Source organism: Phascolarctos cinereus, unplaced genomic scaffold, assembly GCF_003287225.1.
Source record: "Phascolarctos cinereus isolate Bilbo 61053 unplaced genomic scaffold, phaCin_HiC Scaffold_1;HRSCAF=81, whole genome shotgun sequence".
Taxonomy (NCBI): domain Eukaryota; kingdom Metazoa; phylum Chordata; class Mammalia; order Diprotodontia; family Phascolarctidae; genus Phascolarctos; species Phascolarctos cinereus.
Window position 1 is genome coordinate 19,206,577 of NW_027555514.1, and position 19,390 is coordinate 19,225,966.

At 45.5% G+C, this 19,390-nt stretch overlaps 1 protein-coding gene across 4 annotated transcripts in view; it reads left to right on the forward strand.

Annotated features, from left to right (window-relative positions):
• The window catches only part of CREB5 (cAMP responsive element binding protein 5), a 509,250-nt gene that overhangs the window by 319,304 nt on the left and 170,556 nt on the right, over nt 1-19,390 (forward strand). The window contains exon 1 of one of the 4 annotated variants that reach the window (XM_020993296.1): nt 11,757-11,826. The exons of the other annotated variants lie outside the window; for them this stretch is intronic. Within the exon in view, the coding sequence (XP_020848955.1) occupies nt 11,780-11,826 (47 nt within the window). The 5' untranslated portion in view covers nt 11,757-11,779. Of the gene's footprint in view, nt 1-11,756; nt 11,827-19,390 lie in introns of those variants that run through there. 4 annotated transcript variants of the gene reach the window in all.

A 19,390-nucleotide genomic window follows, 5' to 3' on the forward strand; every position in this document is an offset into this window, starting at 1 on the left:
TTCTGGAGACAGTGCTTGCCCCCAGATTCAGAGGTCCTTCTGTTTGTGCCGGGATGCTATCCACCTGGTCTACAAGAGGAGGAGTGAGGGGGAGGAGAAAGATGTCAGAGAAAGTTTAAGGAAACGAAACTTGGACAGCAGCAAGACTGATGAAACTGGACCCTGCCAAAGGATAATCTGTCCTCTCTTTCCCAGCTGGTTTCAGGGTGACAGGCACAGCCACAGAGTCTCCTTGCAGCTGACCCTGCTCCCTGACACAAAGCAGGGTTCCCTGACTAGTCTGAAGCTTCCATCGATGTTATCGGTCTCCAGACGAGGCAGAAGGCAAGATGGAGCCGCCCTTTCTAGAAAGGGGACGAGCATCTCATTGGGGCTTCACAGCAGCACCTACAGACCTGTAGATAGCTATAAGTGTTATTATTTCCCCCTTTTTATGCATAAAGAAACTGAGGCTTAAGGTGTTCAGTGACTTGCTTGGAGTCACAGAATCAGAGGTGAGATTTGAACCCATGCCAGCCTGACTCTGGTCTGACACTCTGGAGCCCAAGCCACACAACTCTGTCTAAAGATCATGACCCCCCAGATTTAGCACATGCTGGGCATACTCTAAGTGCTTAATAAATGTTTGGTGACTGGACAGTCATCCAGCAAATCTATAGTGGAGGACAATGAGACCCCGGGTCTCCCAAGTCAGACCCCCAATACTGACTAGTTGGTGTACTCTCCCCATTTGCTCTCTGGTTTGTATTTGTTCTGGGCCTCTGACAAGTCCACCCTTAATAAGAATTTTGCATAATGATCGAAAGAGGAAGTTAAAGGAAGTTAAATTTGAAAGGGAGGAAGTGGGCTGGGAATGAGTTGGGCGGCCAGGATGGTGCTGACTGGTGGCTCTCTCTGTCTTGGGTTCTGCTCCAGAGAAAGGAGATGCTGTTCCTTCTGTGGAAGGCCAGGCCTGCAGGTGCACAGGCATTTGGTCCTGCCTCACATATAGGCTCCTGGCATGAGCAGATCCTGGCCCTGATCTGCTTGGGTCAGTGCCTCAGTCTGTACACCTGGAAAATGGAGTTGACCTGCTTTTCAAGGGTGCCTGTGGGGAGCAAAAGAGTTTAAATTCATGTTTTCTTGTCCAATATTCCTAAAGAACTTTCAATGGACTTCTCTTCTCTTTGATACCATCACTTCCTGCCTTATCTGTGTAAAGGTCAAATTCAACTCTGTGTCTCTCTGTTTTTGTCTCCCCCTCTCCCTACTCTCCTCTCTTTCCCCTTCCCTCCCTCCCTCCTTCTCTCTCTCTGTCTGTCTCTCTGTCTCAAACACACACACACACACACACACACACACACACACACGCACGCACACATGGGATTGTAAGCTCATCGTGGGCAAGGATTGTATCTTTTTTAAATGTTCGTGTCCTAATGCCAAACACATGTTCATTTCCCTGACTCACATATTTTTGGAACTGGGAGGCAGCTCAGTAGCCATCCAGTCCAGTCAATGTCAGAAAGGTGTCTGTGCCCATCACAGACGTGTGGCTGTGGTCAGGCTGGCCAGTTTGCTCGCATAGAGAAGAACCCTCCAAGACAGCCATCCATTCCACTCAGGAAAGCTCGAACCTTTAAGGAAGTTTGGTTTTCGCTTTCCTAACATGTCTAGATGTATCTCTTCACAACTTTCACTGATTGTTCCTGGTTCTGTCCTCTGGGGCCAACCAGAATATGTCCTAATCCCTCTTTGATCAGACAGCTCTTTAAATATTTGAAGACAGCTATGATCCCCTGCTCCATGCCCTTGGGTTTTTTTTTTCTCCTTTAGGCTCACCATGACCAGTTCCTTCAGCAGATGCCTCAATAATTCCATTTCATTAGTGTCCACACTCCCTCCACCTACACAGATTGCACCCCCTCTACAATTTAGGAGAAATAGTGTGGCCAGGCATGTCATCACAAGTCAGCTTCTTGGGGTTGGCTTCTCTTCTTCTAGGCTTGTGGTTCATAATCCATGAGGGCTTTGCAGCTCATGAGGCCCTTTCAGGGCTGGTGAAGGCGGATGTCTCTGCCTTGCACACAGTGGGCACTCAGTGGTTTGTAAAATGGAGCCAGCAGAAACACAGCTCTCAGGCTTTGGTCCCAGGGAGCAGGCTTCATGGGGAAAGGAAAACTGGGGAAGGCATTCGAAGGAAGCCCACCTGGAGGTATTGGACTAGGGGACCTTTAAATTCTCTTCCTGCTCTAGACCTGTGGTTCTATAATGGTAGCTTCCTAAGCAGAGGCAGCTAGGTGGTACAGTGGACAGAAGGTGGATTTGGATTCCCGGAAAGCTTGAGTTCAAATCTTTTCTCTGACAGTTACTGTGTGATGCTGGGCAAGTCAGTTAGCCTCTACCTGCCTCTGTTTCCTCATCTGTAAAATGGGAAGAAAAATAGCACCTACCTGCAAGAGTTGTTGTAAGCAAGTGTCAGGTGAGAGAGAGAAGGTATGTAAAGCACGTGGTAGACTCGGGAGCTCTTTCTCCGGGCTCGCTATGATTACAGAGCGCGCCCAGGCAGAGGACAGAGACGCACGGAGGGGTGGGATAGATGGAGCTGTGGGCTTACTTAGCTTCGCTCGTAGCTTGCCGTTTCAAGGATGCCCCCTCCCCAGCACCTAAGGCACCACAGGAAGAAGCTCCGGGGACCATCCGGCGAATTTCTAGGAAGCGCTTGCGAGTAAGTCTCCCCAGACGGAAGAGGGGGCAGAAGAGGAAGCTCAGGCTGCTCGTCTCCCTCCCCCACTGCCATTCTCCCCACTTCCCTCTTTCTGCCCACTACGCCATCCATCTCCCTTTGCCTTAAATCCTCCCTCATCCTCAATGGCGCTAGATCCTTCCCCTCCTCTCGACATTGGTGCGGGCTCACCATGCTGCGCCCTGATTAATATTCTTAACGCACAGCTCTGATCGTATCACTCCCCTGCCCACAAACAATCCTCAATGGCTCCCACTGCCTCCCAAGTGAAGTCCAAAGACCACAGCCTGACATCGAGGGCTTTTTACAGTCTGGCTTCCAGTCACATCTCAATTCTAAAGAATTTAGTTTAATTCAGCAGAGAGTGACTCGGAACCTGCTTCGGGCACACATAGCCCCGTGCTAGACGCTTGGGGGAGCCCAGCTCCTGCCTCTAGGAGGGAGCTATGAGAAACACACAAGTAATGATAGTACTAAATAATATAGTAATGACGCAGGAGGCACAAAGAGGATCTGAAAGGGGTTATTAGCAACAGGAGATCAAAAAGGTCTGCATGGAGGAGGTGGCAGCTGAGGTAGACTTTAGAGGATGTGTTTGGAGCAGGGGTGACCATTACAAATTTATTCCCATTTGTGTATGAGAAGCAAAGGGGCCCAGGGGAAAGAATCACAGCTCTGGAGTCAATAATATGCATTATATTAATATTACAGACACAGACACACACACTCACATACACACCCCTTCCCCTCTCTTACTTCCACCCAGCCAGAAAGTCCTTCTCTCTTGTTCTCACTCATGACCCTCCGTCTCCCATCTCTGTGCCTTTGAACTGGCCATGCTCCAAGCCTGGAATGCCTTCCATCCTCCCCTCTGCCTCACAGAAGAGGCAGCTCAGGCACCATCTTCCGTGTGAAGCCTTTCCTGATCTCCCCAACTGCTCCAGTCCTCCCAAACTCTCTTGCATTGAACCACTTTGGATTTTTCTCTTTACAGTTATTCTGTATATACTCATGTCTGTGCTTGTGTCCACCATTAGAGTATAAGCCTTTTGAGAATAGGGATTGTTTCATTCTTTTAAATAAATTCCCATCTCCCTTGCAGAGTACCTCAAACATTGTAGGTGCTTAATAAATGCTTGTTTATTGATTGGTTGAAATTGAGAGTGGATATACAAACATAGAATTGAAGGGAACCTCAAAGACCCACTAACCCAGGGACTCACCTATTTATGTCATGGATCCCTTGGACAGTCTGGTAAAGCCCATGGACCCCTTCTCAGGAGAATGATTTTTTTAAAAAATCATGGTTGATATCATAAATTAAAAATTAAGAATATGTGAAGAAAGATGCTATCTGCATCCAGAGAAAGAACTAATAAATAGAAGTATGTATAGAATAATTTTACATATATATACCTATTCAGTGTCTAATGGTAACCATCTCTAGGGCAGGGTGGGGGGAGAAAGAGAAAAAAAGGAAAAAAATTACATCATAACTTTATATATTTAAAAGGAATAGCACATTGTACATAATAGATTTGCAGTTTCATTGCAGTTATCTCTTTTATTATACTGTTACAGAAATGTTTTATTCCATAAGTTAAAAATCAAATAAATTTTTAAAATTAAAAAGAAAAAATTATAATTGAAGGAAATGTTAAATTTCAGTTTGAAGTGAAAAACTATTTGGGAGAATGTTTTTTTTTAAAATCATAATTGAAGGAAATGCTAAATTTCAGTTTGAAATGGGAAAAATACACAGGAAATGATTTTTTAAAAATCATAATGGAAAGAAACTCTAAATTTCAGCTCAAAGGAATAAAAAGATATATTTCTTTCCCCATCTAAGTTCACAGACCCTCTGAAATTTATCTGCAGACTTCAAGTTAAGAACCTCCAATCTAGCCCAAACATATCATTTTACAAGAGAGATTGAAACCAAGAGAATTTAAGTGATTTGCCCAGGATAACACAGGCCATAAGTGGCAGAGCCAGGATTTCAACTCAGATCCTCTTACTTCCCATACAAGCTAATTGGAAGAAGGAGAAAATTCGTACGATTAGAGGGATCAGCAAAAGCTTCGAGAGGTGGCACATGAGGAACCACACTTTGAAGGAAGCTAAGTCGAGGCGGAAGGGAGAAAGTAGTGGGATGACCAGTGTAAAGTCAGGAGGTGGAGGGCTGAGCTCAGAGAGAGAGCAAGCCGACCAGTTTGCCTGGAACAGAAAGTGTGTAAAGAGGCGTAGGGTGCAGTAAGTCTAAGAAGGTGGACTGCCTTTAATGTCAAACTGAGGGCTTTGTATTTGCTCCTAATCCAGTTTTGCTGAGGGGAATAGCGTCCATCAGAATTGCTCACAAACTTCCCCTGAATCTCGATTTTCCCTGGCAGACAGAAGGCGCTTAATACGTGTTTGTTGATTGTTTGGTTGACATTAGGTATATACAACATGCTCTTCCTCTAACAAGACTGGGGCATTTTTCACCAGCTGCCCTGATGCCTGGGTCTCTCTCCTTTCTTCCTGGCTGCTTCCCCGGCTTCCTTCAAGTCCCTGCTAAAACCCCACCTTCTATAGAAAGCCCTTCCTGATCCCCCTTAATTCTAGTGCCTTCTTCTGCTGATTACCCCCAATTAACCTGTCGATGTATCTTGCTCATGCATCCTTTGCTGTTGCCTCTGCAGTTAGACCATGAGTTCCTTGGGAACAGGGACACTTTTTTTTTTTTATTCATTTGTGCCTCCAGCACTTAGCATGGTGCATGTCACAGAGTAGAAGCTGAGTAAGTATTGATTCACTTAAGGTCAGAGCAGTTAGAATTGGAAGAAAGTTTAGAGTTCAAATGTTTTTAAAATGGGTTTAGACTAGATGAAGAGTCCATCCGCTTCTAGACCTAGGATCTTGGACATGGTCCCTCTAGAACAATGATTCGTGGGGACTTTTGCTCTTTTAAGGTTTTCAAAGCCCTTCACCTACATGATCTGACTTGATCCTCAAAAGACCCTGTGATGGAAGTCTGGTTATTATCCCCATTTTACAGATGAAGAAACTGAGGCTCTGAGAGGCCGTGACTTGCCTAAAGAACTAGGAAGTGTCAGGGGTGAGGATTTGAAAGTGGGGTCTTCCTGACCAGAAATCTGTTACCCACCCAGCCCCTGGAGAAAACAGGAAAGCACAATACTGTCTGGCTTGCTGGGTGGAGAAGGAGACCACCAGGGTGAGAAGGGGAACGTCACCAGAACATTCAAGGCTTTGGGTCCCAAGAACAAAGTTCATCTTTGCAGTTTGGTACAGGGTTGTACTGATGGCTGGGAGTAGTGAATCTGTAGCCCTTTTCTTTCTCTGGCTGGCACAGCCTAAAAGTGGTCCCTTCTCAGAGGTACCTGTGCCCCAGACTCCTCAACCCCTCTGACTCCGTCCACTATGAAAACACAGGACACCCAAGTCGAGGGGATTGCTGAATAACACCACATGGGTGTGCAATGGTCTGTGACCAGAAGGTTCACTGGAAACAATTTGCACGGGGGGCCTTAGGAAACCACCTGGATGGTTCTTTTAAATGAAAAAAGGAAGAGATACCACTTTTTTTCTGAATAATTTTTAATACTAGCTGGGTACATGTGATAGTCATTAAAGCTTATTTAACCCTGAAATTATCTGGCCCCTCCAATTCCCCCAGGGACTCTCTGGGTCTTGGGTTAAAAATCTGAAATAGCGTCTGAGAGGAGGTGATACACTCTTTCAAAATCTGAGTCAAGTAATTCCAGGCCTCAAATTGTTTTCTGAGCGGCCGATGTTGATTGCTGTCCATGTTTACTCCCCTCTTTCTCCACGGGGTTGGGTTTGGAGTCTTCTCTGGGCCTCCTCACTCTTTTTTTTTTCAGCCTGCTGTCCCTCCTTTAGAAAGTGCCTGGTATCCTGCTGTCCAGGCTGGGCGTCAGTGGCCTGAAGATCAGCCCCCAGCATTCTGACCTCTCCCCAATCCCAGGCTTTTCTCTGTCTTCCAAGTAAAATGAAGACCTTGTGCTCTGGGAGTCTGTAAGTTCGGCTCCAGCCCCACACAGCTGCCGTGTTCCCCCACCGCCCTCTCCCTGAGGAGGAGACATACTCCAAGGGAGGGTGTGCAAGCATTCCTGAGCCAGCCGGCTAATCTGGAGACATGGCTCTGTTGGCTGGGGTGCCGAATCCAAGGAGGCTCCCACTGGACTAAAAGCATCCCAGTCCTCCCCTCCCAGCAGCCCCCAGCCTGAGTGCAGCTCAATAGAGATAGGACAAGGGGAGTGGGGGAGAGAGATCCGGAAAGGAACAAACAGATGAAAAGAGGAAACCCTTGTGTCTGAGTGGAATTTCCTCTGGAGTACAGGATACCCTTTATCATTAACTGGGCACAGGAAGGAAAATGGGGAAACAGTGTAAAGGGTGGGGGGTGGGGTGAAGGGAGCCAGCTGAACTAAATACCTGAAATGGGGGGTAGTTCTCAGGGGGTAGCAAAAACTAAGAATAAAATGAAAGATCCTTACATTTGGACCAGCAAGTGCAACTGCCTTCTTAAATCCCGTGGAACCACAATCTTGAGTAAAACACAGTTCGACATCAATGATGAAGGTTTTTTGGACTAGAAATGCCCTGACTCATTTTTGGCCTGGTGGCATCCTCCTTTGTGCAATGCTTTGCCTTTTTTAAAAATCCAGTCTTCTCTTTGTGTTCTCCGTGGTCACCCTCAGATGAAGAGAAGCCTTCCCAAGCCCAAACACACCTTTAAGAATCCTATAATCTTTCCTCTGCTCAAGGCTCTCTCTCTGTTGGTTCTAGAATAAAATAGAAATTCCTGTGCTTGGCTTCTGAAACACTTCATGGTGTTTCTTCAGCCTCTCTTTCAGTGTGTATTTCACATCATTCACCTCAACACATTCACCATTCAGCCAAAATGGCCTTTTTCATGTTGCTCCCAAACCTGGCATTCGATGTCCCACCTCAGCAGAGACTATTCTTGATGCCTGGAATATGCCCCTTCTTCATTTCTTAAGAATCCTGAGTTTCTTTACAATTCCAGCCATGGCCCGTGTTTTAGAGAAACCTTTTCTGATTCCCTAATTAGTTGTGCTTTCTCCCTCCTCAGGTATCAGGTGTCTCTTTATTTGCTGTATTGCCTAGTAGAAATTTAAGTTTCTTGAGGGCAGGGATTACCTACTTTTCATGGTTTTGTCTCTGGTCCCCAGCATCCAACATATTGCTAAAGCAAATGTTTTTTTTTTACCTGCCATGTTCAAAAAAGAAAGAGCTTCTCTGTGTAACATTGATACAGATTAGCTTCAGTGGTGATTGTATGAGAGAAAAACCAACAGGATAGTTTTCCTTTGTCAAGTGGGAGAATGGGATGGTGAAAAAAGCATTGGATTTGAAGTCTAGGCGTATGGTTTGGACTAGATGGCCATAGAGATACCAGAAAGCTTGAGAATTTTGTGATCTAGCTTCAAATCCTAAATCTCCCAGCTGCGTGACCTTAGATAAATCACTTAATTTCTCTGGACAGTGCTGTAACTAGAGTGGAGGGCACCATCTTGGCCGTTGGCTTAGTGCATTTATTTTAGTGGAGTCAGGCAGGCTTTGTGACAAATCCAAAGCTCTCATTTTGTAGAAGAGAAAACTGAGACTCCAAGATCCAGCTATAACTAAGACTTTTTTTTTCCCACCTGAGGCAAATATCATAAACTGTCCCTGGATTAGGTGTAAGTATTGAAAGGTGTCTTTTGAAAAAAAAGAAAGGGAGAAGATGTTTGGCAATAATCCTGAGACCTCAGGCAAATCACGTAACCTTTCTCTATCTCAGTTTCCTCCTCTATAATATACAGCAGTTAGGCTAAATGTAAGTACAGGAAATTGGAAGGAAAAGGGGGCAACGGATAAAATTCTCGACCCAGTGGTAAAGGACTCTCTTCAAAAAGGGGGGGGACAGTTCCTGTAAAATCTTGTCAATTTGATCTGAAGTTGAAACAGGCTGCAAGAGCTATTGAAATCTTTGCTTTATTCTCAAAAGAAGAAGGGGGAAAAGCAGCGGGTTCCTTGGCAATTCGGACGTAAGTGAGTTATACAGGCCACTGACACGGCGGACCCAACTTTATAACAACCACATTCGCTGCTGTCAAGCCACTGCCTTCGTGGCGCCAGCCGTAATTACAGCAAATCACCTCTAATTCCAAGCTGCCGGCCTTGATCAAGGTGTCGCTGGGAGCCACTGTGGCATCCGAGTCCCCAGAGGATGTCCTAGCTGAGGGCAAGAAGGCAGCTAGATGGAGAAATTCCCTCTTGGGGCTGGGGGGATGAGGCCATTGGACAAACCCTCCTTTTTAATTCTTACCCCTCAAGAAGTACATCAGGGAGATGGTCCCCAAGCTGGGTGATTTAAATTTCAAGTGGCTCAGATGAACAGCACTGACCGCTCCAAGCAGAGGTCTTTAATAAGCTAAGAGCTTTCTGAGAAAAGGTAAAATGTCTGCTTGCAACGTGGAGCAGCCTAGTGGACTGGATCTGCTCATTTGCTCCCTGTCCCCAAGGCCCTACAGTGGGTGAGAGGGCTGGCTGGTAAAAGGAGGCAGACCTTGGTTCAGAAGACAGGCAAGAAGGAGACACAATGGTGGCCATCTCTCTGTCTGTCTCTGTCTCTCTCCCCCCCTTACTTGGTTCCTCTTCCATCGTCTGAGGGAGCTAGTGAACTTCCCATTTTCCCTCTTCTTGTAACTTGGGTGGGGCTGGGATGACTAACCCAGAGAGAGGACAGGGTTAAAAGCACAGTCTGCAAACCCAGCCAGGGAATAACTGTTCAAGGGAGGGGCCAAGGTGTGAAGTGATTGACAGCACTCAGCAATTAAAAGGGCTTCGATGTCATTTGTGAGGGGGATAATGTGGGGTTTTTTTTTCTTTCTCAGGCAGCTTTCGTTCCCTCCCTCTATAATTAGAAAGAGGCACCCATCCTGGCTGTTCTCAGCAGTGTCTTTTAGCACCCCTCCCCTCCCCTCCCCACCCCTGCTTCTTGCTTCCTTACTTTGGGGCTGGGAGAACGCTTCCCTTTCCCTTTGGACAGGAGACCTAACTTCTGAACAGAACAAGGATTAGGACATCCAACCGGCTCCTTTGACGAAGAGACCTAAGGACTTTCTCCTGCTTGTACAGGGACATCATAGGATCACAAATTTAAAAGCTGGAAGGGTCTTGGGGGGTCAGCTAGTCTAAAGCCTCGTTCTATGGAAGGGGAGATCTGGAGAGGGCTGCCTGGCCCAAAGTTACAGAGTTGGCAAGGTGGCAAGGCTGGAATTCGAACCCTGGGCTTCTAGCTCTAGAAGCCTATGTGCTTCTGTCTCTCTAGGGAACTTCCCTTACGTCAAGCCCCAGTCTGCCCCCTCACTCCCACTACCTGTGTGACCCTGGGCAAGTTGAGTCAGTCAGCGCTTCAATCTCCTTATCTGTAAAATGGGATGGTGGGACTAGATGGCCTCAGTAGGAGCCATCTCTGCACTTCCAACTCCTTTATAAGTGATTGAGCTGCTAGGTGTAATTTCTGGCCTGTTTACTGATGGAGGGAGAGCAGCCTGCCTGGCACGTGGCATGCTCACAGGCTTCCTGGCAGCGATTAAGAACATCGTTCAAGCCATGCCCATCTAAAGCCTCCTTTTTTTGGGGGGGAGTGTTGGTTTTCCTGGGCTTCCTTCAAAACTCAGCTCAAATCTCACTTTTCCAGGTCCCATCCCCCTCCCAAATTGCTAATGCCTCCTCCCTTTTCACACCACCTTCATCTACTCCGGGTATACCATGTATGCACCGAATTAATCCCCTTTTAGAATGTGAATTTCTTGAGCACAAGGACCACATTTTTGTCTTTCTTTGTACCCCTGAGGCTTAACATAGGGCCTGACACTTAGTAAGTGCTCAGAAAATTGGTGGTGACCTACAGAGAGGAGTGCAAGTAGCCTCAGGTGACCTGGATAGGAAAGATTCCCACTCTACTTTTCCTGCTCAATTCGCCATATTACACAGGCTGTCAGAGCAGGAGAGACAGAAAGACAGAGAGATAGAGAGAGAGACAGACAGAGAAAGAGACAGATGAGAGAGAGAGAGAGAGAGAGAGAGAGAGAGAGAGAGAGAGAGAGAGAGAGAGAGAGAGAGAGAGAGAAGGTGTCTTGTTACTAAAGGTTCATCTTTGTTTGAGCTCCAGAATAGGGACACTTAGGATGCAAGGAGAGCAGGCTCTGATCTCCTTCTCCTTCATGGTTTTCTGCTGGATGCACATGCCTATTGGGAACCTGACAGGCCCTGCAGGCAGGGAGGTCAGCTAGGAAAGCTGTCCTCGAGGGAGCAGCAGGGGTGGGTATGCCCTGGAAATACACCCCACTCAGCTCAGGGGAGAGGGCACCCAGGCAGTCCATGAAGGTCAAGCGTGGCTAAAACTTGAGCTAGAAGTGAGTGGCGACAACCCCGCTGTCATTCCCTGGGTGTTTCCTGAACTTTGTTTCTGGTCTTGAGCCTTTCCTATAGCCTGTCTCAGTGTGGCTGCTCTTTTGAGGCATTTTTACAAAATGAAGCGAAAGAAAACACGCACACAGAGGGAGATATTGGGTGATCAGAACCAGTCAGCCCGCATCGGGCCAACGGGGAGAAGCCACCTCTGTTGCTCTCCAGGCAGCTGTTTGGGTCATCCGAAGGCGGCACTGTTTCCCTCTCTGTTTATCCGTTTCCAATGGCGATTGTACCACTGAGTCTCCCTTAGTCTGGAACTTGGCCTGGGGCTGTTTTGGTTACATTGGAGTTTTTGCTTCAGCCCAGCCAGATTTAAATGGTGACTTCACCAGCACTGAGCTAAAAAGGAGAAGGGGGAGGAGGGAGAGAGGGAGGGAGGGAGGGAGAGGGAGAGAGCAAGAGCTAGAGAGAGAAAGGGAGAGGGAAGGGAGAGCAGGCCAGAACATTACATCACCGCTTGGCCTGGGCTCAAATGGGAAGGATATGACTCACTCCAGCTAGTTAAGCTTTGGCTCAACTTATTCATACACTCATTCCAGGGCTCTCATGTTCTGCACCTCAGCAGGGAATTCAAGCTCAGTGATGTCCATGAGGTTTGTTTTTAATTTTCTTTTCCTTTTCTGAATTTTATGCACACCCCCCTCATCCACCTTCTTCTCTTCCTTCTTCCTCCTCTTCTTATTTTTTTCCCCTCTTCTCCCCCTTCTGGTCTTTGTTCCTCGCCTTCCTCCTCCTCTTCCTCCTCCTCCCCCTGTTCTCCGGGTCTCAAGTAGCATTTCTGGGGACTCGGGGGAGAGCTCGGGCGCGCACCCCACCGGGGCCCCGGGGTGCTTGGTTACCTGCAGAGGCTCCAGCTGCAGCCGCAGGAGCAGCTGGATCGAGCCACGAAAGGCAGCAAACAGACATCCCGGACCGTAACTTACAACGTAACTTACAAACAAAAGCAGCGGCGGCGGCGGAGGCGGCGGCAGCGGCAGCGAACTCCGAGCAACCAAAAAGTTTTTTTTGCCGCTGGTGCTCCAGGCTCCGCTTCGGAGGAGACAGGGAGAGAGTTAAAATGCAGGAACCAATGGCCTGGACGGTGATGTCATGCTCAGGACTGCAGGGTAGTTAAGTAATGTGAGAGCAAGGGGGTCAGGGCTTTTTACATTTACATTTACCTGTTCTCAAGGGGGCTCGACTTTATTATCCATCGCAGGGACTGTAAAAGGCTTGAGAGTGCAGCCTCTAATTATGCACAGACATCCCCTTTTTATCTTTTATTATTAAAAGTAAAACTATATTAGGCTATCTCTAAAAATGTGATATTATCACAGCTGTGGATCATTTACCACCAAGATCCACTTCTTTTCTTTTTTCTTTAAAAGACTTCCAAATGCAGACGGTGTCTTTTTCAAGGGGTACAAGGAGTTTTCTGAGAGTCACTAGTGAACTGGGAATGCCTGCGGGAGTTTTTCGGTCCGTTTGTCACGGGGCTTCTCCTACAAGAAAGATGATTTAAGTTAGGTGTACAATGAAATGACCTCAAAAGCGAGGCCAGGTTAAAACATGCTTCCGTCTCCCCAGAGAGGTGGTGGACGATGGGTGTGAGATGAGGCATGTGTTGTCCAATAAGGCCAATAGGTTGGTTTGTTTCACTCAGATATAATTCTTTGTCACAAGAAAGGGTTCTGAGCCAGGGAGGGGTTCATCTGGAAAGTGATAACAATTTTTTTGTTTTCAAAAAGCATCACTAAAATATTTCCTTTTTCAACAAAGTAAAGGTAGTCCTTTCCCCTCTAAATTATTTTCCTGTTCATTTAGATTCTGTGTTGTTCTTGGATATTTGACTTTTGATAATTCTAGTTTCTTCCAAGCTTCTCCTTTATAGCCTTAATCGGAAACTTCCCCCCTCCCCCAGGATACAGAGTGGCAAATATAATCTTCTAAATGGGTTTTCTTACATTAAAAGTGTTCTTAATCTGTGTTCTATGCACTTATTTTTTTAAAAATTAGGTATGTGTATATATTTCAAAAGAATTTGTTTCCTCAGTAATCCTATATATTTTATTGTATGAATTTAAAAACATTACTCTGAGAAAGGGTCCAGAGGCTGACTACTTAAGGTATCTATGACACACACAAAAAGGGTCACGAACTCTCTCTTAGAGAGAAGCAGCTATTAGCATGTGGGTATTGGAAAAAACAGCAAATATGTAGAAAAAGCCTAAATTCTGAATACTTGTCAGTGTAATGAAAACTAAGTCCCAACTACCTGTTCCTTGCCTGTAGTCCCTGGTGTACTGATTGAAACTCTTAGGATGAAATGTGGCTGAGTTCCTTCCTAGGTCTTTCATAATGTGGGGCCAGGGCTGGGATGATATTCACGAGGACTGATGCTTTCTGGACTGGTGTGGCAATCAGTTAGGGTCATGGGACTGGAGCGAGGAAGGAGAGTCCTCCTTGGGCATCTACATGACCGCAGAACAATTGCATTGAAATGGCAAGCAGTAGAAGGTGGACCCAGTATTCATACTATTTAAAATGCATATTTCAAATGAAGTAAACGACATCCCTTGTATAAGCAGGGGCAGTGGAAAGAATTCTGCATTGGAGGGGGAGGATTCGGGTTTGAATTTTGACTCTGCCACTTAGTGCCCTTGGGCACGTTAAGGACAATTTGCCTCTCTGGGCCTTATCTGGACTGGAGGACTCAGTGACCACTTCCAGCCATAAAGCTAGAATCGTAAGCTTTATTTTTTATTGGGAACCAACAGTTTTTCTAAATGATGATAGTACTTGAAGGTTTGCAAAGCATTTTACAAATATTATTTCACTTGATCCTTTTAGCAACCCTGGGAGGTAGGTGCTATTATTATCCCCATTTTACAGATGAGGAAACTGAGGCAGCAAGAGGCTAAGTGACTTACCCAGGGTCACACTGCTAGTAAGTGTCTGAGGCAGGATTTGAACTCGTTGAGTGCAATATAAATTGGACTCCAATATAATGTGACTTTAATATAAATATGTCTGAATATAAAACGCAAGCTACTTGAGAAAGCTTCTACTCTGTCTCTCTTCATCTTCTCTCCTTTCTCTATTTCTCCTCCTTCTCTCTTTATATATATATGCATATATGTATGAATATATGTGAATATATGAATTATACACACATCTGTATATAAATGTAAAAAGAGAACTCAAGAGGATTCAGCATGGAGTTTTTTCTTAAAGTGCAGCGTATTAAATACAAATAGAATTAGTAGGTTAAGAGAAATGAAATAGGAGAAATAGCTTCTTTTCTACTTGGAAGGTTTCTTGGCACTGAAGACCTCTCGGAAGGTGAAACTCCAATTTCAAATGCTGCATGGAGGTAGTACTCAATGAGAAATAATTGCCTTTGTAAGTTGTTTTAAAATTGGGAAAGTATAAACAGTTGAAGTCAACCCATTCTGGAACAATAATAAAGAAACCTACTCCAAATGCTCTTTTTTTTTTAACTTCAGCCAATCAAAATTTATGAAACACTTATTAGCAGCTGTTAGAGGTCCAAAGTTTAGAAAACATACAGTCCCTGCCTTCATGGAGCTTATAATCTAAAGGATATAGGCAAAGCACAGAAGAATCCCTGATGGTGTGCTAGGGCAGGTCAAGAGAAGAGACATCTGTGTGAATAGCATCCTCAAAGTAATGGTTAAGGAACATGGTCCAACAGGGATGCCCATGGATTGCTTGCTTAGAACTCAAGAAGTGAGATTTAAGGCCTCAAAACAGGAAAGGTAGAAATAAAAGTTCATTGGAAAGTTTTTTTTTCTGAGTAATGCATCTATTTTTCTGGCCAAATAATTCTGGGATACTTGAACAAATTCCAGGAGCCATCTACAGATCCCGTCAATCATATGTATAAAGAAACTCTAAGGAGAGATCATAGGTTTGGAGATCTAGAACTGGAGAAGGCCAGACTCTCTCATTTTATGGATAAAGAAACCAGGCCCAGAAGGAGAGGGAGAGGGACAGAGAGAGAGAGAGAGAGAGAGAGAGAGAGAGAGAGAGAGAGAGAGAGAGAGAGAGAGAGAGAGGGAGAGAGGAGGTGATTAGCACAGGATCACACAGGGAGTAAGTAACAGAAACTGGATTTGAATCCGGAGTCCCTACCTCCAAATCTGTTGCGTTCTTCCCACCGCACTACATTGCAACTAACTGGCTACTTGTGGGGTGAGTGTGAGGGTTCCAAGGAAAGGCAGGCAAGGGATGCCCTGCGATGGAATGCGCTCACCTCTTCAGGTGCAAACCTGGATTAGGACCAATGGAAAGAAATCAGAGGTGATTATCACTATGTGTTATGAATCACGAGGGAATGTCTGCTGTGTGCGTAGGAGCAAGCAAAAGGACAAAGTTCTACAGACTGCCTAGGATTAATGCTTCAACTTTTGTTGTTGTTGTTGTTTGTTTTTGGAGAGATTCAGTCTGGGCAAGAAAATGAGCTCTGAAGAATCGTGCTTAGGATTCAATATAAGGCGTGTGCCCCTATCTGATAGGTGGGGGTGGACACGCGTGCTGTTTGGTTTGGGTCAGCTCTGTCTGCAGTTAAACCCTCTCTTGAGGCTTCCCTTCTGCTAACAAAACACTTTTTCCAACCCCTAACAGTAATAGGAAAGTGAAAAAAAAAAAGTCGAGGTGTGTGTGCCCACTGCGTACTTGCAAATCACTGCTCTGTGAGCTTCGGTTTCCTTACCTGTAAAGTAGGGATGATAATACTTTCACTAACAACTTCTCCTAAGTTGTATGGAAAAGGCCATGATTAAAGTGCTGCGAAAATACCTTTTATTATTTTGTGCTCAGATGGACTTCTTATGGTTGGGAGTATACCGCGGCACACACCAAAGCCTTTCTTTGGGGATTCCTCTACCCCCACCCTCATTGTTAGTTTCTCTCTTTCTTGAAAGGATTTTGTATACAGGAGAAGAATGGAGGTAGGAAAGGGTTGGTGTAGGGACATGAGACGGGGGACTGCTTCAAGTATCTGAAAGGCTATAATGTGAAAGAAGGATGTTAGCCTCACTCTACTTGGCCCTAAAGCGAAGAACTAGATCCAACTGAGAAGCCAATCTAGGCTTGAGATTAGGAAAAACTGCCTAAAAATCAGTGTAACCCTGAAGCAGAAAGCTCCTGAAGGGGAATGTTGGGTATATAGCATCTGGTCTAACTCTCTCATTTTACAGATGAGGAAACTGAGGCCCAGAGATATTCTTCAAGGTAGTATGGATAACAGCTAGGACCTCTGTCTGAGCCCTTTTCACTGAATGGTGTCCATGTACTTAGGACCTGAAAGAAACTGTGGGGCCCATGGGAAATTAGGGAGTGCTCTGAATAAAAGTGAACTGATATTTACAGTGTGTGTGTGTGTGTGTGTGTGTGTGTGCGCGCGCGTGTGTGTGTTTGTGTGTATATTCCCCATATCTGTTTCCTTTTTCTTTTTGCTCTCTTGAGATTCTGTGCTTGAAAGAAAATTCCAAGTGCCTTTATTATACAAAGGTAGGGATAGTATCATAATATCAGCCACCTGATATAGGGAATAGCAGAAAGAAGAAAGGAAAGTGGTAGTGGTGGGGAGGGAGAGCATTGGGGGATCTTGGAAAAAGGCTAAGAGAAACTGAGTCAAGAGGCCTGGGCTTGAGTCCCAACCCTGCCACTAATAGAGTTATAGTGGGACCTCAGGCAACTGCCTTCATCTCCCTCAGTTTCCTCATCTGTAAAGTGGGGGAGATGGGTGAGATGACCTATGAGGTTCCTTCCAGCTTTAAATTTATTTATGAAAATAGTAGGTTGCGTTAGTCAGTGCTGAGATCCACAGATTCATAGGATTTAGAGTTGGACAAGCCATAGAAGTGACCCAGTCCAGTCTTATTTTCCAAATACAGAAACTCTCTGAAGCTCAGAGAGGTTGACTTGCCCAAAGGCACCAGGTACAAAATGGGAGGGGCTAGGATTCAACTAAGGTCTTCTTGTCCCAAAGCAGACCCCTTTCTACTACTTTCCACACTCATGTGCCCCAGTGAAAATGTTGTGGCCCAAATATTGACTTTTTAATACAATTTGTAAGACTGAGTGGGGACTCCAGAAAAACATCCCCCTTCACTTACATTTTAGGAATTCTGGTTTCTGTTAAAATGGCTTTCCTTGACTACCATACTCTCTCCTATGGAAATCGGCTTAGAATAGCTCAACAAAAGTCTATTCCATCTCGTTCCTCGACTGGAAAGTGTTTTCATCATCCATTGATTTTTGCCTGACGTGGTGGGGCTTTAATGTTGCAGAGCAAGAATAGTATGTGGAGCAATCTATACAAGTCTCCTGCTCTAGGAATGTGAAGCTAGGGACTCTCGGCCCCTTCAAAATGGCCCCGTGAAGTGGGATTAATTTCATCATCCCTTTTTACAGATGTAGAAGATGAACCACAGAGAGGTCATAGATCATAAGATCAGAGATTTAGAGCTGGAAGGGACATTAGAGAACAGCTCTCTTCCTTTACAGATGAGGAAACTGAGGCCCAGAGAGGTGGGGTGATTGGTCCTTGGACACAAAGCTGGAGCTGGCATTGAAGCCTCCTGCTCTTGACTCTCGGTGCTTTCATACCTCTGCCACTGCGCGTTGTAAGCATAGAGAGAGTGGATGTGAACAAAGAGAAATGCTGTTAGAGGTTCTGTTGGGCCACTTCCTACCTGTGAGACAGCCACGGGACAAGTCCCTTTGACCCTTGGGTTCTGTTTTCTCATTGGTAAAGTGAAGGGGTGTTATCTTGACGGCCTCTAAGGTCCCAGCCAGCTCTAAGTCTGTGGCGCTATGATCCGTTCATCTCTTTCTCCTGTACCAACCCTGGCAGGAACACTTGCTTAATGATTAATGACCCATAACTACACCCAAGAAAAGGCAATCGATAGCTCCCTGCCAATACTCTCGTCCTTTAAAGATTGGTGATTTCATGAGTGTGGGCTCTCCCTGTAACCGTGAGGGACTGGTCACAGCTCTATGGTTGACAGTGGTAGGGACCAAAAGCGCGTCCCCTTCAGCTGGCTCAGTAATGATCCTCTCTGAACATAATTAGTTTTCCAATGGGAGACCAGTCTAAATGCCCTTCTATCTCTGTATGGCCTATAAGACCTGGCACTCCACTGGCCACGACTTTGAGAAGCCAGGTTGTAACAGAAAGGATGCTTGAGTTTGGAATCTAAGGACTTGGGTTCAAATCCTGGGGGTGCTTACTAACTGGGTGACTTTGCACAAGTCATTTCTCCATCCTGGACCTTGGTTGCCTCATCAATAAAATATGGTGGTGGGACTCAGTGGCCTCTGAGGTTTGTTCCATCTCCGAAGCCCCACTCTGCCACTGAGTACCTGTGTGACCTCAGGCAAGTCACTTAATCACCCCCGGCTCCTAATTGTAAAATTAAGGGACTGGACAAGGTGGTCTCTGAGATTTCTTCCACCTCTATGTCTGCTGTCCTTATGGAAAGTATAATAATAATAATAATAATAATAATAATAATAATAATAATAATAATAATAATAATAATAATATTAACTCATCTTTATATGGCACTTTAAATTCTACAATGTGTTTCTTTCTGACATACCTGGGAGGTATGTACTATATGTCCATTTTACAGATGAGAAAACCAAGACTCAGAGAGGGAGAAGTGACTTAGACTTATAAACCATGGATTTAGAACTAGAAGAAACCTCAGAGGTCATTAAGTCCAACCCCTTTTAGAACATAATAAACTGAAGCCAAAAGAAGGAATTTCCTGGCTCAGCATTACACGACAAGTAAGTGTCTGAGCTGAAATACGTGCTTCACATCTTCCTGACTCCAATCCCAGTGCTGTCTCCACTGTACCATGCTGATTTGCTCATAGATAATTACTGAGAGCCAGAACTGGGATTAGAACCCAAGTCCTCAGACTCCAGCCCCATAGAGAAGATGGTGCAGATTGGCCATGACCCATCTTCCAGTTCCGTGCACTGGACCCTGCCTTAGGGACCTCCAGCTCTGCACCCCTGGAGACACACCCATTCCAACAATCAGCAGTCAGCATATGGTTCATGTCTCTTCTCCAGACTGTAACTACAACTGAATGCAACCTTGTACGTGAATTTTCTCCCTTCGGTCCTGATGAT